Genomic DNA, 26984 nt, shown 5'->3' with positions numbered 1-26984 from the left:
GTGCTCGCTTCGGCAGCACATATACTAAAATTGGAACGATACAGAGAAGATTAGCATGGCCCCTGCAGAAGGATGACACGCAAATTCGTGAAGCATTCCATATTTTTGGGCTGGAGAGATGGCTCAGAGGTTAAGAGCATTGCCTGTTCTTCCAAAGGTCCTGAGTTCAATTCCCAGCAACCACATGGTGGCTCACAGCCATCTGTAATGGGGTCTGGTGCCCTCTTCTGGCCTGCAGGTATACACACAGACAGACTATTATACACATAATAAATAAATAAATAATTTTTTTTTAAAAAAAGAATGTGTACTTGAGATAGGTATGCTTAGAAGCTGGCAGAATTCTCGCGTGGGTTCCCTGACCTGTGGAGTGAGGGTTATTATGGTTGGAAAGGCTTCATGGAAGCCTTTAGAGTCACCTCAGGGAAAATAGGGAATCACAACCAGTCTTGCATCCCTGGAGTAATGTAGGGTCCCGGTCTACCCTTGTTCCTGGGGTTCATCTTGAAGACAGTTTCTGATCAGCCAGCTAAAACATTCTGTTTGTTCCTGTACTCCCTCTGCCCCACCTGGTGATTAGCTGTATGGCATTGTTTACTCCATCTTTGGTGTGGTAATTTCCCACCTGCTTGGGTGGAAATCCTTGGGCAGCAGCGAGGTATATAAGGATTTCCCCAAGGTTAAATAAACGGAATTCGGTTGATCTCCTTTCAAATGACCCAGGTCTCTTTATGTGTTCTTTCAATCTCTAGGCCCTTGCCCAACTTGCATACGGTACAGTGGTGTGCGAACTGTGCCAAGGGGGTAACACAGAACCGGGTGTTACAGAGTAATAATTGTAATATTGGGCCACTGTCAAAGACTTGAAAGATGCAGGGGTGGTGGTTCCCACCACATCTCAGATCTGGCCAGTTTAGAAGACAGACGGACCTTGGAGAATGCTAGCTGACGGTCACAAACTCAATCAAGTAGTGACTCTGAATACTGCTGCTGTACTTGATCAGATTGACACGTCTCCTGGTATGTGGTGTGAAGTTATTGATCTAGTAAAGACCTTTTGCTCAGTACCTCTCCATCCAGACCCCCAGAAGCAATTTCTTTTCAACTGGTAAGGCCAGCAGTATCTTTACATTTTAACCTCAAAGATATATTAACTCTCTAATTCTGTGTCACAAGTTAGAAGGGTCTTGATCATCTCTCACCTCCATAATGTTCTGATGACATTATGCTGACTAGACCAAGTGATCAGGAAGAAGCCACCACTTAGGACTTACCAGTAACTCATGTGTAACAGAGGATGGGAAATAAATTCAACCAAAATCCAGTGAAATTCTTAGGAGCCCAGTGGTGTGGGGCATGCAGAGATATTCCTCCCCAAGTAAAGGATAAGGGATTGTACCTGGCCCCTCCCACCGCCAAGAAAGAAGCATAAGGTTTAGTGGGTCTATTTGGATTCGGGCACATTCCCCACTTGGGTGTGTTACTCTGGCCTACATCCCAAGTGACTCGGAACGCTGCTAGCCTTGTCTGGAACAGGAGAAGCCTCTTCGGCAGGTTCAGGCTGCTGTGCAGGCTGCTCTACCACTTGGACCACATGATCCAGCAGACCCAGTGGTACTTGGGGTGTCAGCGACAGATAGGGATGGGATGTTGTTTTGAGCTTTCTCCCCCATAGGTGAAACTGGCATTTCACAGCAAGGCTCTACCATCATCTGCAGACAACTGTTCTCCCTTTGAGTGACAGCTCTTGGCCTGCTATCGGCCCTTAGTGGAAACTGAACATTTGACAATGGGCCACCACGTGACCTGGGCTGCCCATCGTGAGCAGGGTGTTGTCTGATTCACCAAGTCATAAAGTAGGACGTGCACAGCAGCGATCTATTATCAAGTGGAGGTGGTTTATACGAGATCAGGCCTTGGCAGGTCCTGAAGGCACAGCCGGATATATGAAGAAGTTGATCAAATGCCTCTGGTTTCCACTCCTGCTATAAGACTGTCTGCTGCCAAACTTGCACCTGTTGGGGTGTGCCTTATGATTGGTTCACCGAGGAAGAGGACACTAGGGCCTGGTGTCTGCCAATGGTTCTGCATACTGTGCAGGAACCATTCAGAAGTGGACAGCTGTAACAGTGCAGCCCCTAACTGGGACAACCCCGAAAGACACGGGGGAAGGGAAATCTTCCCAGTAGGCAGAACTGTGGGCAGTAGTCAGGGCTGTACATTTTGTTTTGAGGGTGAAATGGCCAGATGTGCAAATGTTCAGATTCACGGGTTGCAGCCAGTGGACTGACTGGATGATCAGGGGTTTGAAAAGAACATGATTGGAACATTGGTGAGGAAGACATATGTGGAAGAAGTCTGTGGATAGTCTCTCTAAAGGGTGTGAAGACTCTTGTGTCCCATGTTCATCAAAGGTGACTTCAGCCGAGGAGGAGTTCAATAAACAAGTAAGTAGGATGACCCATTCTGTAGGCAGTCAGCCTCTCTCCCAGCCATCCCTGTCGCTGCCCAATGGGCCCATGAACCAAGTGGCCATGGTGGCAGAGATGGGGGTTATGTATGGTATCAGCAACACAGACTTCCACTCACCAAGGTTTACCTGGATACAGATGCTGTTGAGTGCCAGATCTGCCAACAGCAAACACCAACTCTGAGCCGCAGATATGACACCATTCCCTGAGGTGGCCAGACAGTAACCTGGTGGCAGGTTGACTAAAGACAGACACTGCTATAATGCCAGTCAAGTGGCAGCATCCCGGAAGACTGGGCAGGTTCCCTCGCAGGCAGCAGATGCTTTGAGTCAGCATCTAATATACAGTAGTTTCTCACGTCATCAATATTTATGGCTCCAGGAGCAAGGGGTTGAAAAGGGAATCGTTCTACTCACTATCACCTGCAGTGACCCACTCGGGAAATTTCTGCTTCCTTTTCTCATGACCTTAGTTCCGCTGGCCTAGACACTTTGGTTCTAGATGAGGAAGCGTTGCTGCCAGGGGCCGCAACAAGCATTCTGTTGAACTGCAAGCTCAGACTTCCCCTGGCCACCGTGGGCTTCTGATGCCCTTGAACCAACAGGCTGAAAAAGGAATACCAGTGTTAGGAGGGGTGATTGGCCCAGATTACAGTGGGGGACATCAGATTGCTTCTCTGTAATAGAGGTAAGAAAGATTATGTCTGGAGTGCAGGAGGTTCTTTAGGGTGTCTCTTGGTGCTACTGTGTCCTGTGATTAAAGTCAATGGGAAACTACAATAACCTAAATCCAGGGGGGATGACAAAGGGCACAGATACTTCAGGAATGAAGGATTGAGTCACTTCTCCAGGGAAAGAGCCAAGACCTGCCGAGGTTCTTACTGAGGGTGGAGGGCATACACAATGGGTAGGAGAGGACCGTGGCTATAATGCCAGCTAAGGTCATGTGACCAGTTGCAGAAATGGAGATTATCATTACCATGAGTGCTTCTGTTGCGTTCTGTTAATCATGCCTTTTCACAGATATTTGTGTTGAATTTTCATGTGCCATAACATCAGTGAGTGGGATATTAGTGATCAGCACACTTAAGCTTGATATACTAAAAGAATGTCCCTTAAGAGACATCGTCACCTACTCCAAGATTTCTGCTGCCTTTGTGATTGCTTGTTGAAGGTCATGTAAGGCACACTTCCGACCTGGCTATTATTTCTCTTAGAAATTAAGTGTTGCATAAAGAGATGTGACCGTGTGTCAAACTGACAAGGGTGGACTCGTGACGGCTGTTCCCGGTTGTCAACCTGACTACATCTGGAATTAACTAAAACCAAATAAAAGAAATGGCTGGGCACACCTGTGAGGGATTTTTTTCTTAATTGGATCTTTTGAAATGGGAATATCTACTTCTAATCCAGATCTTTTGATGTTGGGAGACCCGCCTCTTATGTGGGCCCTCCCTCTGCTGGAAGAGAGAGAGAAGCTCTCTTTTTGATCACTTCCTCACACCCTCACTATCAAGTCCATTCCTTCACTGACATTAGTGTGTAGCATGAATAATAAAAACCCAGGGACAGATATTGGGGTTCAGTCCAAAAACCAGAAAAGCAAAGCAGCCAGGCCACTAGAGAAATCTTCCCTCTCCCAAGGCTGGGCAACCACAGACTAAGCAGTCTAAACAGTCTGAGCCTCTCTCCACTCCCATTTTATATTCCCTCTAGTGCTGGAATGAAAGTGTGGTCCACTACCCCTGGATTTGTTTCAGCATTGGTCTTGTTTAACCCAGGGTGGCCTTGAACTCACAGAGATCCTTCTGCCTCTATCTCCCAAATCCTGGGATTAAAAGTGTGTGCCACCACTGCCTGACCTCTAGTGGCTTAGCTTTGCCCTTCTGATATTTAGGTAAGCTTTATTTATTAAAACATAAATAAAATATCACTACATTAGTGCCTGTTACTTTGGGGTTCTGTGGTAAACTGAGGATCAGCTGAGACATCCAGCCTTGTGGACCGAACAACTACTGGATTCTTGGATTCTTGGGCATTTTGTTCATAGGCAGCTACTGATTAACTGTACCACAGCTCCTAAGTCATTCTAATAAGGTACATATATGAAATATATATATATATATATATATATATATATATATATATATATATATATATATGGGATTCGTTCTATAAATTCTGTACTCCAATATCTGCACTGACCGTGACAAACCAAACCATATTTAGAGCACTAAGCTGCCATCTATGATCAAAGCATAAAGTTAAAGCTTCAGCTCTGCTCTCTACATGTTTTTTTAGGCAAAATTAAAAATTTTAATGAACTAAGAAATGAAGTCACAAAGGTCACACTTTCTAAACTTTCAGTAGGTTTTCCAATGTCAAGTTGACAAGGGTCCAGGAATCCAGCAACTTTTAGTATAGGGGCCGGATGCCTCAGCTGGTCTTCAGTATGCATGAGAATCCCAAAGCCGTAGGTTGTTGAAGGCACCACCCACACAACTCATTGAACATAGAGATGTCGAGCAGCCATTCACAGCAAAGGGCGGGGCCAGCTCTCCTGCTCTCACACCCTTTGGGCTGGCTCACTGGCACCTACACCACCAGGGCCAGCTCTAGGGTGGTGCCCGTGCAAGGTACACGGGCCACTCTCCCAAGTGCTGCAGCTGGTGAGGGGCAGGGCCGGCTCTCCCACTCATTGTCCCCCAAGGCCAGCTCTCCAGCCTGCTGCAGCGGGCAAGGGGCAAGAGGCGGAGGGCATCTTTCCCTCACCCACACCACCACATGGCAGATGAGGGAGATGGGCCAGCTCTCACACTCTCATGCCCTCAAGGCCAGCTTACAGTGCCCCAGCTAGCTGGTCAGCTCTACTGTGCTGCCTAGGCAAGGTGCTGGACTGGCTCTCCCAAGGGCTGCAGCCCATGAGGGGCTGGGCCAGCTCTCCTGCTCTCTTGACCCTGGGGCCTTGTCTGCATCAAATGGCGAGGAGTGAAGGGGGCATCTCTCCCTGGGCCTTGCCACCAAATGACAGACAAGTCGTGGGGCAAGCTCTGCCATGCTCACATCCTCCAGGCTGGTTCCCATCGGTGGAGCCAGCTTTACTGTGGTGTCCAGGAGAGGTGCAAGGCCAACTCTCTGCGCAGTCCTGTCCTCTTTGACTTTTGTGGTGGCAGAAGCCATGGACATCAACACAGACCACAGCTGTGGCTGGGTCAGGACCCAGACATGGTCCTTGGCAGCATCCCAGGCCAGGATATCACCATGGCCCCAGGGGCAAGCAGGTCACCCACCTCAGCCTTCAGATCTGCCTCTCTTCACAGGACACAGACCATTCTGCCTCTCTCTGTCTCCCTCCCTCCTTCCCGCCCTCCCTCACACCCCACCATGTGTTTACCCACCACAGTGGTGCCCCAGGCAGGCTTGTGGATTTCCTCCTTCTCAATCCTTACAGTGCCAAGCAGGCTCCTGCTCTCCCTGCCACCCCCTGCCACCCTACCGTTTTCCTTGGTTTAAGGGGTTTATTTATTTCCTCTTTTAAGAACCTCTATCCTATTCATACAGGCTGTTTTAAGGCCCTTTCCTTCTGCTTCACCTATGCTGGAATATTCAGAGCCTACTGTGGTAGGATTGCTGTGCTCTAGTGGAAACTGTACTGGCTATACCAATTTTATTTCTACGTTGGCATCTAGGCATCTGGGATCAGGAAGCTTATAGTTCTAGGTGATGATCCCTGATTTTTTTCTTTTTTGGGTTAGTGTTTTGTTCCTTGGTTTATTTCCTTGATTTTTGTTTTTTAGGAGAGTGTGTTGCTTGGAAGATTTTCTGTGGACCTGATAGGTGTGGCCACTGGATGTTCCAGGCACAATGTGTTTCTGGATCTTGGGAGCTGAGACTTAGGACTGGGGATAGTCTAGGGGCCGGAGGGGGTTCACAAGAGGGAGGAAAGCGGAGCATTCAACCAGAGTCTGTTTATTTAGTCTCCTTGGGATGGGAATAGACAGCGAAGAAAGGTCACTCCAGAAGATCTGCTGTAGAGCCAGGGATGAGACTGGGGGATTGGATCTGGAGGAGCAGAGGAGAGGTGGATCTACAGTCAGCCGCCCTGCTTCCCTGGCAGAAGTGTGTGGGTTAGCTTGAAGAGCCTGCTGGAGATGGGGACTGGGAGGTTTGAGGAGGAGGAGGGCTGTGTGGGCAGCGGAGGAAGGCTGCAGCAGGTATTCTGAGGCTGGGGGACTGGGTGTGGAGGAGAGGACGGAGTGGTGAAGGTCTGTCATTAGCTTGCTTGGTTCCCTGTTCTGCTCAGCTGGAGTGTCCACAGCGGATGCTTGCTGGTGTTGGGAACTGGGATAATGGGACACGTTGGGGGAAGAAGGTTGGAGGTCTTTCTGATCCACTGGGGATGGGGTCAGAGAGGAAAGGGAGACCATGGCAGGTGTTCTGCTACACAGCTGGTGATGACTGGGGACTGGATTTGAAGGAGCAGGATGAGAGGTGCAGCCAGCCTACCTGCTTCCCTGGCAGGAGTCTGACCAAAGCAATTACAAAAGAAATAGCTTTAATTGGTCATATCGTTTTGGAGCGCTAAAGTCCATGATGATTGAGCAAAGGCACGGCATCAGGAACAGCTAAGGGCTGGCACCTCAGACTACAAGTAGAAGACAGAGAGAGAATGCTGGGAGTGACTGGAATCTTTTGAAACCTCAAAGACAGTGACACACCTCCTCCAACAAGGCCACATCTCCTAATCCTCCCCAGACAGTTCTACCAAGTGGGGACCAAGTATTCAAACATGTGACCCAATTTTATTCAAATCGCCACATATAACAACTTTCTCTTCTTGATTTATGACCTCAATGTGTAGTTCAAGCTGGTTTCAAATCTACAATCCTCCTGCCTGTGTTTCCTGAATGTTGGGATCACAGGTGTGTGCCGCCACATCTGTCCTTAGGGTGGATTTAAACAAAGCCCAGGCTTACTAAGCATGAGAAATGAGCAACCCTAATCCTATGGGTTTTATTTGGGACTCTGACTTTCCTTTTTCCAAACTTCACGATTTATTTTGAAAAGAACACATTTTTGGAAATAATATTTATAAACCAGACAATTATGACACAACACATAGAAAAATACAGTTAAAATTAGCTCTAGGGCAAAAGGCTTATTAAAAAAGCATCTAATTTGGGGCTGGCAAGATGGCTTCCTTGGATAAAGGCACTTGCCCCCAAGCCTGGCAACTTGAGTTCCATTTCTGGAACCTACATGGTGGGAAGAGAGAATTGGCCCTTGACTGTTCTCTGACTTCCAAATGCATGCTATAATGTGTCTCCTCCCTCCCTTCCTCTCCCTCCAAAACACACATATGTTTGGAAATATGAAAATATTTTTATGTGTATAATCTGATTTGTGAGGACACTGATGTCAACTAAGTTTTACTTCAGACTCGATTTCCTCTCTAGTTTTACCCAGGACTGTTAGAAATGCCTCACGTTTGGGTATTCCACCCGGAGAACTGTTCTTGTGTGTGTGAAATGCACAGACGGGGTCTTGGGGAGACCTGGCCATTCCAGGTGACCAGACTGACCCCGCTCTGACGGTGCTCCACGACTCTAGAACCTCTCCGCATTGCTAGTCTCCTGAAGTGGGCTTCATTGGAGCCTCTCCACTGTGGTCCATGTGTGAGCGTTGTGGGGAACATGGGCAAAATCACGGATCCTAGCCAGAAGGCTTTCTTGACAGGTATGCTGAGAACAGTTTAAATGAGGACCAGGAAGATGGATTTGTCACAGCGATAACGCACCCTTGAGAGCTAGCGGACAGTCATGAAGGGATCTCAAACACCTGTCACAGCACTTGCATTGTTATTTTTAAGGGGCCTTTGATGGCTCTCAAATGTCACAAAACATTCATGCTTGGTTGTTTTGTCTCCTTTCTTTCTAGAAGGACAGTGGGGTGGGAGGCGGGCTTCACATCCATGCACTGGTCAGCGGGTTTCTGAAGACAGAAGTCATAGTGTTCAGATGTAGCCCAAAGGTGCCGGTGGCCTTCTAAGCTAAGTCCTTCTAATCAGCTCCCACTGTCTTGTCAACACAATTCAGTTATTCCTAAGTGTGGACTCAAGTACCAGAAACAGAAAGGTGTCTCACTGAAAACAGCCTCGGAAGGAGGCCTCCATAATGGATGGAGTGTTCCCTAATTGATTAGAGAGGGCCTTTGTCGTGCTTCTACGGCTTCCAAGGCTAAGAACCAAGAAGTTGTTATAGCTCTGTCTCTGCATGTGCATGAGCTCACATCCACGCTGGCTTTAACCTGAACAGGTAATTAGTTCTAACATCAACAACAAGACCGATTTTTTAAATTGATTTTTATTGAGCTCTGTATTTTTTCTCTGCTCCCCTCCCTGCCTCTCTCCATCAAGACAGTTTTAAACTTCTCAACTGCGTTTACCCTTTTCCAGAAAACGCATTAAATATTCCACAGGCCATCATTAAGATGTTCTTGGGGATGTGATAGTGGACCAGCTGATGTTGGTCAAAATACCTGGTGCCTGGGAAAGATAAGCAGAGGGGCACGGAGAATACACCTGAATTTGAATTTCTTGACTTACGTTTGAGATGGGAACTCAAGCACGCGAACTCTCAACTACCCCTACAGCCTCCGCTCCGAGTAGCTGGCATTGCAATGTCCATCTTTTCATGAATTTTGCAACACATCTTTTTATGCGGTTTTAAGAGCTGGCAACTTCACATCTCTTTATAGGTATTGGTGTATTATCTTACCTTTCTGTCAGCAAAGCCACAATTCCTTTAGACTAACAACTCTTTGGGGAACAATTAGCAAGGAAAAGAAACAGCGAGCTACTTGGCTACCAGCAGGTGGCAGAGCCTCAAAGACCTGGAAGAAAGCCGGCGCGCACAGGAGCGCTGTCAGGTGCCCCGTGTTCAGGGTGGCCGCCACTCTGCTGTGGCTCTGAGGACAACGGGGAGGTCCCGTCCATCCGTCCGTCCATCTTCAGGCTGTATGGCTGAGTCTCAGCGGCCCCGAGAAGTGCGGCTGGAGCGGGTTCGAAGTTCCGGAGACGCCCGTTGGCTGCGCTGGCTCGGGACGGGCGGGGGCTGAGCCGGGGACCCCGACTCCTGAACCCGACCCCCTGACCCCAGGTTGGCTCCCGGCCCCGCGGCGGAGGCGCCCAGGATAGCACCCGCGGACTCGGGCTGCCGTCTGCGGGGACCGAAGGCGGCACGCTTCGCGCGCGTCGGGGCCCCAAACCTGATTTTCATTTCGCTCCAGGCTCAGAGCACTAAGTAGGCTCCAAACCGCACAAACAGGAAGGAGGGAGGGCCGGGAGTGCGGGCAGAGGGCGGGTCGTTCCCAGCAGCGCGGGCGGTCCCTCCCCTCTCGGGTCCCGGACCCGCGGGGCCGGGGCGGGGCGTGCGCGTCAGCTGGGGATAGAAAAGGCGGCCGCCCGGTCCGGCGAGGTGACAGCCCAACTCGGACGCCAGGCCGGGCCGACGCCGCCATGAGCGCCGCGCTTTTCAGCCTGGACAGCCCCGCGCGCGGCGCAGCCTGGCCCACGGAGCCCGCGGCCTTCTACGAACCGGGAAGAGTGGGCAAACCGGACCGCGGGCCCGAGCCCGGGGAGCTGGGGGAGCCGGGCTCCACGGCCCCTGCCATGTACGACGACGAGAGCGCCATCGACTTCAGCGCCTACATCGACTCCATGGCCGCCGTGCCCACCCTGGAGCTGTGCCACGACGAGCTCTTCGCCGACCTCTTCAATAGCAACCACAAAGCGGCCGGCGCGGGCGGCCTGGAGCTGCTGCCCGGGGGCCCCGCGCGACCCCCAGGCGCGGGTGCAGCCGCTCGGGGCCCGCTCAAGCGCGAACCCGACTGGGGCGACAGCGACGCGCCGGGTTCCCTGCTGCCCGCGCAAGTGGCCGTGTGCGCGCAGACCGTGGTGAGCTTGCCGGCCCCGGCGCAGCCCACACCGCCCACATCGCCCGAACCCCCTCGGGGCAGCCCGGGGCCGAGTCTCGCGTCGGGCCCGGTCCGAGAGAAGGGCGCGGGCAAGAGGGGTCCGGACCGTGGCAGCCCCGAGTACCGGCAGCGGCGCGAGCGCAACAACATCGCTGTGCGCAAGAGCCGCGACAAGGCCAAGCGCCGCAACCAGGAGATGCAGCAGAAGCTGGTGGAGCTGTCGGCCGAGAACGAGAAGCTGCATCAGCGCGTGGAGCAGCTCACGCGGGACCTGGCCGGTCTCCGGCAGTTCTTCAAGCAGCTGCCCAGCCCGCCTTTCCTGCCGCCCACCGGCGCCGACTGCCGGTAACGCGCGGCCCGGGCTCAGAGACTCCAAACGACCGATACCTCAGCCCCCGACGGCCAGGAGCACACGCCGCCAGAGCCGCTGCAGTTTCGTTGCGAGCGACCGGAAGCTGCAGCTTGGACACTGGACTGCGAGAGAAGCTATGAGACTTTCCCCCTTAAATTATTTTTATAATGGTAGTGTTTTCTACGTCTTATTACCATCGCAGCTAAGGTACATTTGTAGAAAGAGAAGACTTTCCGACAGACTTTTGTAGATAAGAGGAAGAGACTGCGCATGCTTTTTATATTCATTTTTACAATATTTGTAAGAATAAAGAAGCATTTAAATCGCTGCAGCTTCCTAGATTCAGTCTCTCCCGCACACAATGTACTGGGACCTCACCAGGGAAAAGCGGGCACCTGGGAGCCACAGGACCAGGTGTGGTGCCCACACGGGGTAAGGAGACTTGAGACATGAGTTTGCTTGCTTTGGAAGCCTGGCAGAGTTGGCCTCATGCTCTGTACTGCCAGCGGAAGGGACCTGGGAAAGCATGGCTACTCCATGTTAGGTTTTAAGGTGCGATCCCCGAGTGTGCAGACCTGGGTTGGGGCTGGCCAGAGAATAGCTGTGAGAGGGTGGAAGAAAGCCCCAGAGAGCCAGAAACCGGATTCCTCTTAGCCTTGCTTTCACTTTCCTCGATCCTAGGGACATGGTGTAGTTTTTCCAAAGTGTGCACCAGGAAAAAGTCAGACTGTAGGATAGAATAGGGACAGCCCCAGACGCCATTAATTGTAATGTTTGAGAGCTTAATCCAAAAAAAGCTCTGTGCCTTTCTCCTAAGAAAACCATGTCTTAGGAACACGGCCTTGTTATTATGTTGAAGAAGAAAAAAATAAGTTCAGGATTCAAATATATAGCTTCGTTAGTAATTCAAATCCAGCCCAAAGCACAGGATGGTGGGTCACTGTGAGTGTGAACTTTGCCCTCTGGCAGGTGTGCTGGAGTGAGCTACAGAAACTTGTTTAACACAGCTCAGGTATACGGTATGGGTGACAGTGCCATCTCTGGCAGTCTCAAGAACACTAGAACCACAGAGTGTTTGGGTTGGACATTTGTTTATTACAGCAGAACAGCAACATCTCAATAGGAGATACTGCTTGAAGCTTTAACATTAAATACCACAAAGAAAAAAATGTACACACATGGATAAGCCTTAAATACTTGAAAGCTATGTCCTAATCAATCAGTAATATTGCCTAACTAATGCAAAATGAAGACCACAGAGATACTCAAAGCTTTAGAAACATGTTCTCAAACTTAGAGGAAAGTAATTAAAAAATATAATAAAGGTATTTTGATTTTTAATTTACAAAATCATCCTATTAAGCTATTTACCAGGAAAAAAGAAACCCACTAAATTTAAAAACCATAAAAATACTCTGTGGCGTTAACATAGCTCCCCAAATCAAGCCCTCACCCTCCTTGCAAAGTTCCCAGCTGTCAGAAAGGAGGGTGGTTGGCTCCTCCCGCATCCAGAAGCTCAATCTCCTCCAGTGTGACGCAGCTGGTCTGTTGTGGGGTGACGGACTGGACAAAGCAGAGTAAAGGTCCCATCTCCTTCCCAAGGACATTCTTCACTTCATAACTCTGCAGTGATAGAAGCAAGCTGGTTAAAGCAAACAGTCCTGGACTCCCGAACATTCTGTTCCCAACAATGCCACAGCCAGGGCAAAGGCCTTTCCTTCCAATGGCAGTTTTCTGGGGTGCTTGGATGAGGGTGTACTATAAAGGCCCCCTTTATTATAGCAAACAAACGAGCTACTTTACTGCTTTATTCTGATGTTGAGTTTGGCTGTTTCGGGCTGCCAGGATAAAGGGGCCTAGGACAGGATTTGGAAGACAATAAGCACAGGAAGTGCTGTCCTTCCATGGGGGCTGGGCTTTTGGCTTGCAGGTCTCCCACTTCCTTTGGGGACACTTCCCCAATCTAGCAACACTTCTGGTCAGAGGATTTCCTGGTGCTTGCCCCAAACTTCCCTCTTCAATTGGATTCCATTTCTTCTTGAGTTTCATGGGGCTAACCATTTCTTTCTGTGCAGTGGTAATGTGGCTTTGAGTTTTTATTCACAAAGTTAATCTTGAGAAAATTTCATCTTCAGACATAAACACAGGTCCTAGGCAACAGGGCTTCTGTCTCTGATGTGGCTGTGCCTTGTCTGGGCTTTTACAGATCCAACTTCAGAGCATTTTCGGTGAGGGTGGGACTGAAAACTCACACTTGGAGATGGGACTGACACTGCCGCGTGATAGCCCCTGACCTGCTTGTCCTCTGCACAAGGCAGGGGACGGCCCTTCAGCATTTTTTTTTCTTTTTCTTTCTTTTTTTCTTTTTTCTTTTGGTTTTTTGAGACAGGGTTTCTCTGTAGCTTTGGAGCATGTCCTGGAACTAGCTCTTGTAGACCAGGCTGGCCTCAAACTCAGAGATCTACCTGCCTCTGCTTCCTGAGTGCTGGGATTAAAGGTGTGAGCCACCACCACTTGGCTAGGATTTAGTTTTGTACATATTAATTCAGGCCATCTATGGTCAAGACTTTTGGGTCAAGGAGATGGACAGAAAATGTGGCCAACACAGATTTTGGCCAAGTCTGGCTGGCCACAGTGATGTCCTAAGCTCAGTTAGGAAGGGTGGCCAGCCCAGTTAGGCACTATGAGGAAGCTGGCGAAGAGCCTTCACTGGGGAGGCTTCTGTGACTGCAGCCCTGCCTTGAGGGTACCAGCTAATTGAACAGAGATGAAGCATCCCAGTGCGGCCCAGAATGGACTGTCTGTCTGCAGAGGGCTGGATATTTTGTTTGTAGAGGATCAGTAGCTTACTTATTACTTTGACAAGTTTTGGATTCCTTAGTACAAAATAAGCAAGGTCTACAGTGTGGTTCAAAACGAGGGGTGCACCCACACACTGAGGCAATGGGGATGATCTATCGGGAACTCACCAAGGCCAGCTGGCCGGGGACTGAAAAAGCATGGGACAAAACCGGTCTCGCTGAACATAATGGACAATGAGGACTACTGAGAACTGAAGAACAATGGCAATGGGTTCTTGATCCTATTGCATGTAATGGCTTTGTGGGAGCCCAGGTAGTTTGGATGCTCACCTTAATAGACCTGGATGGAGGTGGGTGGTCCTTGGACCTCCCACAGGGCAGAGAAACCTGCTTGCTCTTTGGGCTGAGGAGGAAGACTTGATTGGGGGAGGGGGAGGGAATGGGAGGTGGTGGCGGGGAAGAGGCAGAAATCTTTAATAATTAAATTAATTAATTAATAAAAAAAATCAGCAAGAAAAAAAAAAAAAGCCTGACAGGAAAAATGAGACCTGCGGGAGAAGAGGAAGGCCAGAGGCTCCCCGGGAGGCGGGTCTTCACTGCAGGCGGCCGCGGCCTGCTTCACAGTGAGGTCTGGACAGAGCACCAGCACAGGAGCAGTCACCAACAGGTGGCAGGCGGGAGGAGGATGCCAGAGGGACAATTCAGCATTCCTCCAGTGTCTCTCACTGTTTTCCTTCCCCAATGCTTGTTTAAGTGTGAAAACCTGACCCAGGCATTCCCATGTATTCCTCTGGTAAAAGTATGAATTTTTTGTTTTCTTTTGAGGCAAGGTCTCATGCCATGTAGCTCAGGCTGACCTCAAACTTGCTATGTGGCTGAGGATGCCCTTAAATTCCTGATTCTCTTGCCTTACTTCTCAAGTGCTGGAGTTACAGGTGTAAAACACCATGCCCAGCTCATAAATATGGAATTTGGATTTCATAAAGGTTTTAAAAATGTATTTCTATGTAAAATGTTAGGTTTAGCTCCATCACCTACAGACGTAATAAATCATATGTATTTTTGAAAAATTAACATGGTGAGTTTAAAACATTCAATCAGCAAATTCATGCACTGTTCATATGAATGTGTGTGTACATATATATATGTAAATGTGTCCATCTGATTTTTAGTATTTACTCATTTAATTTCATGTCTTTTTGAGAAAATCTGACAGTGCTTGGATTGAACGCAAGTTTTTCTGCATGCTGGGCAACTACTATTCTCCTGAGCTACAGTCAATTCCCTGGGGCTCTATTTTTTTAAAGATGTAATACACGTGCACCTTTTCTAAAAGTCGAGGGAGCAGATTTCAGCCCCACGTCTGTAATGTCACTAGTGAGGAACAGCAAGAACAATGTCAGTCTTGTTGCTTCCACACTCACAGTGTGACCACAGCGAACACATACCATTTCGCACTCCTGTATCGTAACCAGAAACAGTACATTTGGTTCAGGGACGGGAGTATGGTTTTTATGGAGCTCCCTAACTGAATTCTCTGGGATTCTGTAAATGTGCATCCTCACCCAGAAACCCCCAGAGTCTAGAGTGGGTGACTTGCAGCTGTGTCTGCCATCGTCTGTCAGGCTCCACTCCAGATCAGAGGTAAGTTGAACAGAGACCAGAGGAGGGGGTGGTGTAGAGAGCTTGCTAAAATGTACTCATGGCATGGCTTGTCCTTTGCCCATTGATGTGGACTCTGAATCTAGAGCACCTACAAAGGTGAAACCGAGTGCTATGACCTCCATGTCATTTCATTTAACATCTGTGCACATGTATGTACAAGTGTGCAACCATAGGGGAGAGTATATGCATGTACAGTCAGTGTCCAAGTAGACTCCTCATACACAAGTGTACGCACAGCTATACACACACATATGCACGCGCACACACATGCGCACACTCATACACACACGCATGTGCGCGCGCGCGCGCACACGCACGCGCGCGCATGTCCGAGCAGACTCATACACAAGCTCATGCACCCCTGCACTTCCACACACATGCCCACATGCCTTTGCAAGCCTTACAAGGACGTTTTCAGCTACCAGAGCATTCTGGTCGAGAAGTTAAGTGCTGGAGAAACGATACACCTCAACCAGCAGGAAACCGAAGGAAGGATTTCCAAAGAGGCATTATCTTACAGAAGGTACCAGACACTGTCTTTTTGGGACATCAGGGTTCATGGTGGCCACTGAGTCAGAGGGCAGGCATCAGTCTGGTGCACCAGGGTTCATGTTGGCCATCGAGTCAGAGGGCAGGTGTCAGTCTGGTGCACCATGGACAGAGTGTAGCTAGTGATGGTTGAGGGTCTGTTATTCACCCTGAAGCAGGACTTTCCACGCTGTCCCCCGCCTTTCTCCATAGGACATACTCAGCAAACTACAATCCACCTTCCCAAGAACCCACCTGAGCACCTACACCCACCGGAAACCTCTAACATCTCCGTGTTCTCCTGGTCCAGCATCATCCACTGTTTCATCTCCCTCCCTAAAGACCAAATGGCAGGAGATTCATTTCAGGAATAGACACTGCTTTCTGTCCCCTTTGAAGCAGTTTAAGTTCTTCAAGTCTCTGTTTCATGCTTCCTGTCTTGGCTAACTACCAACTACCAGCTGTTCCTTCTGCAGAGGGAAAAGCTACCATGGTGGGATCCTTGTGGTGAGTCCCTCACGGAGATGGACAGCAATGAGGGCCGTGTATGAGCAATGGCCTTGACATTCTTAGACCACGGTGACTGCTGACTTTCACAGGATAAGAAAGTCAGCTGTGTGCTCTAACTCGCTGTCAAAGCAGCAGCTCAGATGAAGGTTTCCGGACAGAGTACAAGGCCACCAAAGAGCTGTATGGCTGGCGGTTTTATACCAGGGGAACAGAAACTGGCACCTTGTGAAGCCAGCGCTGAGAACCACAGCTCAGACCAACAATCCTCAGTCTATTTATGCGTCTTCTGATTTCATTTAAACCCTGACAGTGCTCGCTGAGATGAAAGAGGGCTAGTGGTGGCTCTGTGTCTTGGCTGGGGCTGGGGCAGGCAGGAGGGGCTAAGGAGAAACCTGATAGGAGCGTCAACACTCCACACATTCAAGCTGGAATTGGGCCATGGGGACCAGTAAGAAAGCACTCCTGTTTGGAAGCCAAGGTTGCTCTGGTCATCTTAATGGGACTGATGTCACCACAGGTAGCAGGTCCCTGACACCCTTTTCTGGGTTATCAATTCCATGAGTTCCTTACAGTGCATTTAGTTATAGACAGGGAGGGTTTCATGCAGACACAGGCTAGCTTCAGACTTGCTATGTAGCTAAGGCTAATCTTGAACTTCTGACCTTGCAGCTGTGTGCTACCACACTCAGACCCTGTGCATGCCAGCCAAGCACGCCACCATCTGAGCTACATCCTCAGCCCCCCTACAAAGTCCTTAGCGTTTCTGCGTGGTAAATGGCATTTTGAAGAACAGAAGTTCCACTGTGTGGACCAATTTTCATGAAGTAATTCTCTTCTTGGAGGCATGTGCCGCAGTTTACTGTCTCATTATATAGTAATTCTCAAGGCAGGCAACTCCAAACGGTCTGAGAAATAGTAACAATGTTTTCAGTTATTCAGAGTCCAGAATATCCCACACTAAAAACTAAAAAGGCCTCAGGGCCAGCAAGATGGCTCAGTAGGCAAAGGTGCCTGCCATTAGGTCTGATGACCTGAGTTCAACCAATCCCTGGGAACCACAGGGCAGGAGGAGATGCCGGATTCCCACAAGTTGTCCTCTCACAGACTGACTCTCTCTCTCTCTCTCTCTCTCTCTCTCTCTCTCTCTCTCTCTCTCTCTCTCTCTCTCTCTCTCTCTCACACACACACACACACACACACACTAATTTAAAGAGCCTTTCCTCGGCAATTCTGCTTGTGACTGGGACGTCGTGAAAAAGCTCTAGTCCCCAGGCTGTATGTCTCTAGCAGAAACCACGGAGGAAGATTTCCAGGGTCTGTTTGAAGGTTGATTTGAAAAGGATCCCATCTCCAAGCAAGGAAGGCTCTGACCCTGCCATTCTACACTGCATGGCGATGGCAAGATGGATGTCTTAATACAAGCGGTTTGTGTTCTTATGGTAGGATTTGTTGTCGATGAACACACAGAGCAAAGGGGTCTTCCCAGGGGCAGCTGTACACAGGTCCAAGAGCACAGGGCGCACTCATGCTGCATCCCTACCCCGCCCATACTTACCCCATCTGTGGAGGCAGCAGACATCAGCAGTGAAGAAATACTTCTCTCCAACAGCTGCAGTGACAGGGAAGAAGGGCTCAGTGACACCCCAGCAGGGGGCAAGCACTCACCCAAGGTGCTCCTGTCTGAGGATAACACTGAATCTAAGCTGTCTGCAAACAAGCACTACATAGAGAAACTGTGGTAGGTGACCCCACTTCTCCTTCCTAAGAACTGAAGGCAGCTCTTACCACATCTCCTTCTTGGCACATAGAGTTTGCCACAAGGCAAAGAAAAGAACACACATGTACCCTGTTCCAGTCTCGAGTAGACACACGGAATCAAGCATGAGCCCCAGGTCCCTTCCTACCTTGACCTTCACAGTACTCCTAGGTCTCGTGGGACAGTCCAGAAAGACGTGCAGGCTCCTCTTTTGAAGCGGCGACACAACCAGTCGTGAACAGTCACCACAGAAGAGGCCCCTAGCGTGTGAGGGGACATGGAAGTGCAAGTAACAAGGAGGGGGGGGACACATCAGAAGAGTCCTACAGCAAAGAGATTCTTCTAAACATAGGTGTTTAGTGACTCACTAATTCTACAGTCAGAATTAAATTATTGGAACCAGACAAAAGCAGTCAGGGACTGGACTATTCTGATGGATTAACAGTTGGGAGCTGCTGAGGGGACCCTTGGGTACACAACGAGGCCTTTATTCATGAGGAATATGGGGGGAACGCAGCCTTCCAGGAAGTGAAGGTCTTACCCTTCCAGCAGGGCAAACTTGCTCATCAACCCTGGCCTCTTCACTCCCACACTGATTTCACATAAACCCACGCTGCCTTGCTTCTTTGAAATAATGCAGAAGTGTCTTGTGTACACACAAGGCCAACAACCAAGTAGGCATCAATAAGATATATGCTCTTTGTCTCTTTTAAAAAAAATTATATGTATGGATGCTTGGCCTGAACATATTCTGTCCACCATGTACACTCCGGGCACCTGAAGAGTCAGAAAAGAGCATCAGAGCCCCTGGAACTAGTCACAGACGGTTGTGAGCTGCTGGGAACGCAGCCTAGTCCTCTGGAGGGCAGCCCATGCTCTGAATTGCTGAGTCTCTCAGTCCCACTCTTGGCTTCTAGGAAACAGACAAGTGATGAGGACACTCTTTGTGATGTGGCACAGTCCACCGGGAGGCAGAGACAAAAACAGTACTGGCAGGTGTGCTGGCTGGCTGTATGACAGCATGGCACAGACCAGTCATCTGAGAGGAAGGAGCCTCAATTGAGAAAATGCCTCCTAAGACTGGGCTGCAGGCAGAAGGGCATTTTCTCAACTGGTGATTGATGGTGAGGGCCCAGTTCATTGCTGGTTGTGCCACCCCTGAGCTGGTGGTCCTGGGTTCTGTAAGAAAGCAGGCTGAGCAACCATGGGGAGCAAGTCCATAAGCATCAGTCCCCTGCGCTGGAGGTTCCTGTCTGGAGGTTCCTGCCCTGTTTGAATTCCTGTCCTGAATTCCTTCAGTGATGGACTATAATGTGTAAGCCAAATAAACCCTTTCCTTTTCAGCCTGTTTTTGGTCATGGTATAATCATAGTACAGAAACCATAGCCAAGAAAAATAGTTAGCTTTGACCTCAGCCCAGAAGGGTAATAAAAGTGGGCAGAAGAGAAATGTCTATTGACAGACGCTCACAGTCCTCTGGGAAAAGTCTGCAAACATGCCGTTTAGCTGCTGTATCCCCGGGAAAGTCTGCAGGACTCCTAGGACATGCCGTGCAGCTGCTGTATCCCCAGGAAAGTCTGCAGGACTCCTAGGACATGCCATGCAGCTGCTGTGTCCCTGGGAAAGTCTGCAGGACTCCTAGGACATGCCGTGCAGCTGCTGTATCCCCAGGAAAGTCTGCAGGACTCCTAGGACATGCCATGCAGCTGCTGTGTCCCTGGGAAAGTCTGCAGGACTCCTAGGACATGCCATGCAGCTGCTGTGTCCCTGGGAAAGTCTGCAGGACTCCTAGGACATGCCGTGCAGCTGCTCTGTCCTTGGGTAAAGTCTGCAGGACTCCTAGGACATGCCGTGCAGCTGCTCTGTCCTTGGGTAAAGTCTGCAGGACTCCTAGGACATGCCGTGCAGCTGCTCTGTCCTTGGGTAAAGTCTGCAGGACTCCTAGGACATGCCATGCAGCCTGTCTTACCTGTTCACACTTGTACTTCTTTCCTCTCCTAATAATGAAGGAGCTAAGCACAAAGCTCAGTTCTATAGTTTTAAGGACAGGAAGAGCTGCAAATACAGTAGAAAACATGCAAAAAGACACCACAGTCTCTATTCTGAAGTCCAGCAGAGTAGGTTCCCTTCTGTGCATGGGGAACCCATGTGTAGGACAGAAGGTCGCAGGACCCTGGGGATGGGTTACTGCAGTGTTCTTTGGGCCCCAGGGGTTTCAGGCAGCCTTACCCATCTTCTGGCTTCTGTTCCAATCTCACATTGCCACACTGGTCACACACAGGCCACAGGAAAGCAGTGCTCTCATCTACATCAACCACAGCACCTAGTGAGAAGAAACGCTGGAGTCGCACTCACCCACTTCCTCGCCTCTGGAATTGCCTGTCTTAGCTCTACTTCTTACTAGTTTGTTAGTTCCTTCCTTTGTGATTTTTCCTGTTTCCTTGCTGACTGTGACTAAGAACATATTCAGTCGCAGGGCTGGGGAGACGGCTCACTGTGCAAACACAAGGAACTAAGGTCCAGTGTCCAGCACCCAGATAGTCAGCACATTCTATCCTGTCTGCACCAGATCCTTCACCCTGACAGCCAGGCTTTGTCTCGCTTTATCAAAACCTATTTACAGACCACTGCTGAGGATCTATCCTATCTAAAGACTATCACTGCTTCTTGCAAAATTTGTCAAACTTCTAATCTACTTCCGGGTACTGGAGCCTCTCTTCCCCCACTCACTGAGCCAGGGGCTCTCTCCCTGGATGAGACTGGCAGCTTGACTTCACCCATATGCCCACAGCTAAGACACTTCAGATACCTTTCAGTCACGGTGGACACATTCTCAGGATGGGGAGAAGCTTTCCCCACCACTAATACAAGATCACCGACGGTTTCCAATCTCCTTTTTAGGGAGATCGTCCCCCATGTCAGAGTTCCAACCTCTCAGATCTTGCAAACTGTAGCCAAAGCCCTCAACATCCCATGATGTTTCCATATCCCCAGTCTTCAGGCAAAGTTGAACGAACTGATCGTTCTCTCAAAAATATCCTTATCAAACTCTCTCAAGAACTTCATTCAGATTAGATAAAACTCAAAGAAGCCCCTCCTCATCTCTTCTTTTGAGTTCCTATATGGATGACTGATTATGCCTCCTGGTCTCCTATCTCAGCATCACCTCTCCCTGATCACCTTCTCACCCCCTTGTCACACTGTCTTAGCTCTCTTCTTTGGAACTCCACCCACCATCACTGCCTCAGCCCCTCCCTTCTCTCTTCAGTTAACATAGAGGACTTAGTTCGCCTCTCTCCTCCAGGTCACAATCCCCCTCTTCTTTCTCCAGAATGGACAGGCCCTTTCAGGGTCATCTTTACCACCCCAACTGCACTAAGATCAAGGGTTTCCCTTGCTGGATTAATCTCTCTCGTCTCAAACCTTTATACCATCGGCTCAAGATAATCCCCCTTCTTACATCTCAACCCCAACAGGACCTTGTTCTCCTAAGTTTCAGAAGATACCCAGGTCCGGTCTCAGAAGAATGCCAAGACCTAGGCCGACCCTACTGGGTCATGACCACTTTTTCTCTTACTTCTTCTTGCCCATATCCATCAAGAGTGAATTCTACATGGAGATCTGAGGTTCAGGAAGCGTAACTCAGCAGGGCACTCAGACCACTCACACGCTGGGGTCTGGACACTGCTCACTCGTCACTTGCAAACATACTTATCCCTATAAGACCCAAATCCACTTCTGAAACACCTGCCCCATGCTTGCTTTCTCTATGATCAAGCTAGAAATTACTGTCGACACTGGGCAGAAACTTATGGAGGCTGCCCTTATTGGTCCTGTAAGAGACATAATGCATATTCAGGAAGACACTCTGTTTATCTTTTATGCAGAGTGGGGAATTTTTTAACATTCTAATTAAAGACCCATGGTAAACTCTACTATAGCACGTATTATAGTCGCCCATCAGGCATGGTCCCAATACAGAGGGCACACATCCCACTCTTTAAGCCCCCAGGTATCAACACAGTAGAAGCAGTGGTACAAAGCTCCTCAAAGTCCTTCCATCCCTAATATCCCTTTTTGATGATACCGATTCTACCTCCCTCTCACACCATCTCTTGTTTCAAATCTTAACCTCTGCATATCAGCTGTTGAATAGTGTCTTGCCTGACTGCTTGTAAGAATGCTGGTTGTGTGTCCTTCCTGGGTCAAATTCACAATCACCATTTGTGCCCTCCCCCACTGTCTTATTAGATTCTCCTAACTTGTCACTGGTAAATTGCTCTGAGCCAAATATCACTACTATACCTCATCTCTCCCACACTTCTCTCTTTGGTGTTGCACACTGCAATAATACCATAACCCTTAGTACTACAACCCAGCCCTTATGCCAAAGCATTCACAATGCCTTGATTCTCGGTGGCACACAAGTGTACCACTGCCTACCTTCTAGGTGGTAGGACTTACATCCTGGTGTTCCTTTCTCCTAGTTAGGGGTGGAACCTGGTGAGGAAGCCTTGCCAGTTCCCACCACTGAGTTTATAGCAGCACGGATGACAAATGAGCAACTCAGGTTCTACCCCTTCTGGCGGCTCTAGGCATAACTGCAGGTGTAGCCACTGGAGCAGCGGGCTTGACTACTTCCCCGTTTACCATCGGCTTTCCTCGCAATTCATCCAGGATTTCCAATAGGTAGCTCAGACTATCCTCACCCTTCAGCATCAGACAGACCTTGTAGTACCTGTAGTACTATAGTACTACAAAAATCAGAGAAGATTAAATTTACTAATAGCAGAGAGGAGGTCTTTGTCTCTTTCTTGGGGAAGAATGTTGCTTCTGTTAACCAATCAGGTATAGTAAAAGATAAGATGCAACAACTTCAGACAGATCTTCAAAACATGAGGAACAGCTTGATGCCTCTGGCCGGCGCACAGTCCAATACGGAACGGGATGGCACCTCTTAGTCCCTCTTCCCCCCTTTCTTAGTCTCACTAGTTGCATCCTGCCTCAGAAACTTCTTGTCTAGACTCCTTCAACAACAGATCCAAAGGGTTTCTAACCAGACTTTCAACCAGTTGCTATTACAGGATCACCAATCCCTAGCTGTGGAGTCAGAGACATGCAGCACCAAGAGAAACACACTCTGGCCCTAAAACCAGTGCCAAAGAAACACAATTTGGCCATAGAATCAGAGTCAGTCAAACAAATATGCCCTGGCCCTGAAATTAGAGTCAAAAGGCTAAAAAGGGCCAGTGAGAGGAACACATTTTGGCCCTGAAACCTGAGCCAATTCTGCCCCTGACCAAATAAGCAGAAAACCAACCAATACCTGTTCATGAGATCTAGCCAATCTGAGCTCAAAGGACTGCCTGAAATCTGACCAACTCCCACACTGAAAATCTTCTCCCTGGAAAACCCCGCCCTTAGGAAGTCCTATAGAAGCCCTGCACCTGTTCAGTTTGCTGCTGCCTTTCTCCATCCTGACAGAGGCAGCCATCCTCCTCCATTCTTCCCTCCCAACAATGAGGGGTGGGTGAGCCCTTCTTCCACAGGAGCAGAAATGGAGCCTAGGCGGAGCTGAGCAGAGCAAGGCTGTAACACTTTCACTGTAGCGGAGTGGAGATGCTATACTCAGCGGGACTGAGCAGAACTGGAGCTGAACTGTAATATCATCTTTGGGGAAGCCCTCCCCTGCTGGAGCAGAGCAGTTACACTGGGGAAACATTCCCGTAGGAGCAGGGCTGTAAGCTGCTACCCTTACTGTGACCTGTGATATTCCTCGGCTCTGCATTGCCAGAATACCTTTCCATCAGAGCTGTAACACTTACAAACATGGTGCTGATGAAGGAACCAAGAGTTCTATATCTGGATCCGTAGGCAGCAAGAAGAGACACTGGACTGCTTTGAGCATATGAGACCTCGAAGCCTTGACCCCAGTGAAACATTTCCTCCAACAAAGTCACCCCTACTCCAGCAAGGCCACACCTCCTACGAGTGCTGCTCCCTGTGATCTTACGGGGCCATTTTCATCCAAACTTCACATTCCACTCCTGGCCTCCATAGGATATAATTATATCACAATGCTAAATGCATTTAGTCCAACGCCAAAAGTCCCCATAGTCTATCACAGTCTCAACAATGTCCAAAAACCCAAAGTTCAAAGTCTCTTCTGAGACTCTGCAATCTCTTAACTGTAATCCCCTTTCAAGTCAAAATAAAAAACAAGACTACATATTTCCAACATATAATGGCAGAGAATATACATCACCATTCCAAAAGGGAGCATAGTGAGGAAATGCTGGACCAAAGCAAGACTGAAACCCAGATGGGCAAACTCCGAACTCTATCTCCATGTCTGATGCCAAAATGCTCTTCAGATCTCCAGCTCCTTTCAGCTTTGCTGACTGCAGCGCACTTCTTCCTGGGCTGGCCCCACACCCGTTAGCAGCTCTCCTCAGCAGGTGTCCTAGGCTCTGGCATTGCCAAGATCTTGGGGTCTCCAAGTCAATCCAGACTTCACCTTCGCAGCTTCACACAATGGCCTCTCTAGGCCTCCATTCAGGGACACCCCTGTCAAGTTCTGCTGCTTGCTGGGGCTGGAATATGGCCCCCTCTTTTCAAATATATCTTTACCAATTTTCTGTTTTCCATGGTTTCCTTCACTGCCCAAGCTTGGCTGTCCTGAAACTCAATCTCTACACCAGGCTTGCCTCAGACTAAGAGATCTACCCCACCTCTGTCTTCTAGTTCTAGGATTACAGGTGTGTACCACCAACACCTGGCAGTAAACTTTGTTTTAATTCTGCTCACAGACCGGGAGCTTAGCTGGGTAGGGTGTTGCACTGAGGTCGCCACTCCCTTTATTCCACTAACACCAGGCTTTTCTGTGATTGGTTTATTTCCTTGAGCACAGGATTCAGCTCCTTTCCACTTCCTTGTGCCCTTTACTCCTTGTACTGTACATTATGTATTTTTCTTTGCTCAACTTGTTCCTTTTCTTTATAGATCTGCATCAACAGTGACCATAATAATCATGTAATAAAGTCAATACTAGGTTGCTTTGAAATCGCCTCTGCTAATGTCATTAATCCAAAACTCTTCAATTTAGTCACAGGCAGACAATTCAGACAAGGGGAAAACATAGCCATGTCTTTAGCCAAAATAACACAAGAACATTCTCTAGGCCACATATAAATATTCTCCTTTGAAACCTCTTGATCCAGATCCCCACAGTTCAAATCACCCTCAGCACCACTGTCTTCCAGGCTCCTACTGGGATGGCCCATTAAGCCCCACTTAAAGCTTTCAACTGCTTTTCTAATCCAAACTCCCAAAGTCCACATTCCTCCAAACAAAACCATGGTCAGGTCTATCACAACAATACCCCAGTCCTTGGTGCCAACTTCTGTCTTAGTTTGGGTTTTACTGCTCTGAAGAGACACCATGACCATGGCAACTCTTGTAAAGGAAAAACATTTATTTGGGGCTTGTTTATAGGTTTAAAAGCTTAGTCCATTAGTGTCATGGCAGGAAGCGTGATGGCATGCAGGTAGACATGGTGCTGGAAAAGAGACTAAGAGTTCTACATCTGTACCTGTAGAGAAGCAGGAAGAGATCTGCCACTGGGACTTGCTTGAGCATCAAAGACTTGGAATCCCACCCCCAGTGACACACTTCCTCCAACAAAGCCACACCCACTCCATCAAGGCACACCTCCTAATAGTGCCACTGCCTGTGAGTCTATGGGGCCATTTTCACTCAAACCATCACAGCATGGGATACAAAGTCTCTACTGTCACGCGATCAGTCCAGTTGGGGAAGAAGGGAGGTGAAACAGATAAACACTGAGTACAAACACCAGAAGATAAAGTCTAAACTGGGACAGGCCCCTGAAGAATGCGGCCCAGGAGCTGGCTCAAGGGTCAGGGGAGTGAGCTAGGTATGCAGGCTGACGGAACAGGACCAAGACCAGGTAAGCAATACAGCATTGAGGTTGTCAGTACACAGTAGAGATGAAGATGTCCCCTGGATGTACTAGTGTACTTCAGACCATCCTTGTCAAATTACAATCATTTTGATATCAAAACAACAAGTAAGAGGTGGCTGAATTTCCAAAACCAGAGAAGGAATTCACCCCTCCTGTCCCTTCCACATCTTTATCTTATAGTTCTTGTTTATACTGGTGATCAAACCTAGCATATGGCAAACATTTCACTTCCCCTACCCCCATTCACATTTTTGAAGCAAAATGGGGGTATATCCCCTACCCCCATTCACATTTTTGAAGCAAAATGTCATTCTCCACTAGAACAAGCACCAGGAAACAGCAATTACAGACAGTGAAGCAGAATTACACAAGAACTAGAAGGCTTGGTTTATTAAAATACGTTCATACAGTGCAAACTTAAATGACTTCTAAAAAATAAGAATAGTTCAATTTTGAAAAGCCTGCCTCAACTAATGACACTGTCTTGTAAATATAACCAAAAGTCTGTCGAATGGATGAAAAACAGTAAAGTATTTTCATTTCTATTGGCTAATTAAAGCCATGTACTTTTATCATATCCACCCCTCATTCCACCTTTCCTCCCCTACTCAGCCAGCTTCATGTCACCCTGCATCATGTAGTTTGTGCTGCCATGTGCTCTCGAACACGTACATCAGGGGCTACACCCTTAAAGATGGGTTCTTCTCTCCTAGTAGCTCCTTAGCTGTGGAGACACAGCAGGGGTCCAAAGGGAGACGTTAGGTAACATCTCAAGCAGCAGTGGAGACCTGCGCTCTGGCCTTCCTGCAGCCCAAGTTTCCTTCAGCACTGAGAATGGAGCCCAGGGCAAGCTCTCAGGCTTACTCCCAACTCCGTTCTGAAAACGGACCACTACAAAGCAGGCTTTACTCAGGTATCTGACCTTTCCGTGGGATTAGGTAATC

The 26984-nt window shown here is 48.8% G+C and overlaps 2 protein-coding genes and 1 non-coding gene across 6 annotated transcripts in view; 2 read left to right on the top strand and 1 right to left on the bottom strand.

Annotated features, from left to right (window-relative positions):
* LOC130872340 (U6 spliceosomal RNA) lies at positions 1-107 on the top strand. The gene has a single exon (XR_009056941.1). It is a non-coding gene; the product is annotated as a U6 spliceosomal RNA (small nuclear RNA).
* A 9746-nt stretch (positions 108-9853) lies between these two features.
* Cebpd (CCAAT enhancer binding protein delta) lies at positions 9854-11124 on the top strand. Its single transcript, XM_057765072.1, has one exon. The coding sequence runs from the start codon at positions 9987-9989 to the stop codon at positions 10791-10793; it is 807 nt and encodes a 268-aa protein (XP_057621055.1). The 5' UTR covers positions 9854-9986; the 3' UTR covers positions 10794-11124.
* Positions 11125-11881: 757 nt separating this feature from the next.
* Positions 11882-26984, bottom strand: part of Spidr (scaffold protein involved in DNA repair) — a 225393-nt gene continuing 210290 nt past the window's right edge. For 3 of the 4 annotated variants that reach the window (XM_057764939.1, XM_057764938.1, XM_057764937.1), the window contains 4 exons: positions 20286-20379; positions 18205-18316; positions 17856-17909; positions 11882-12419 (listed from right to left, as the gene is read on the bottom strand). In XM_057764939.1, coding sequence (XP_057620922.1) covers positions 12273-12419; positions 17856-17909; positions 18205-18316; positions 20286-20379 — 407 coding nt within the window. In that variant the 3' untranslated portion in view covers positions 11882-12272. Of the gene's footprint in view, positions 12420-17855; positions 17910-18204; positions 18317-20025; positions 20112-20285; positions 20380-26984 lie in introns of those variants that run through there. The other variant, XR_009056844.1, reaches the window with a different exon arrangement.

Source organism: Chionomys nivalis, chromosome 3 (assembly GCF_950005125.1).
Source record: "Chionomys nivalis chromosome 3, mChiNiv1.1, whole genome shotgun sequence".
NCBI classification, from domain to species: Eukaryota; Metazoa; Chordata; class Mammalia; order Rodentia; family Cricetidae; genus Chionomys; species Chionomys nivalis.
The sequence above is the reverse complement of the archived record's forward strand: the minus strand, read 5'-3'. Positions and strand labels throughout refer to the sequence as shown.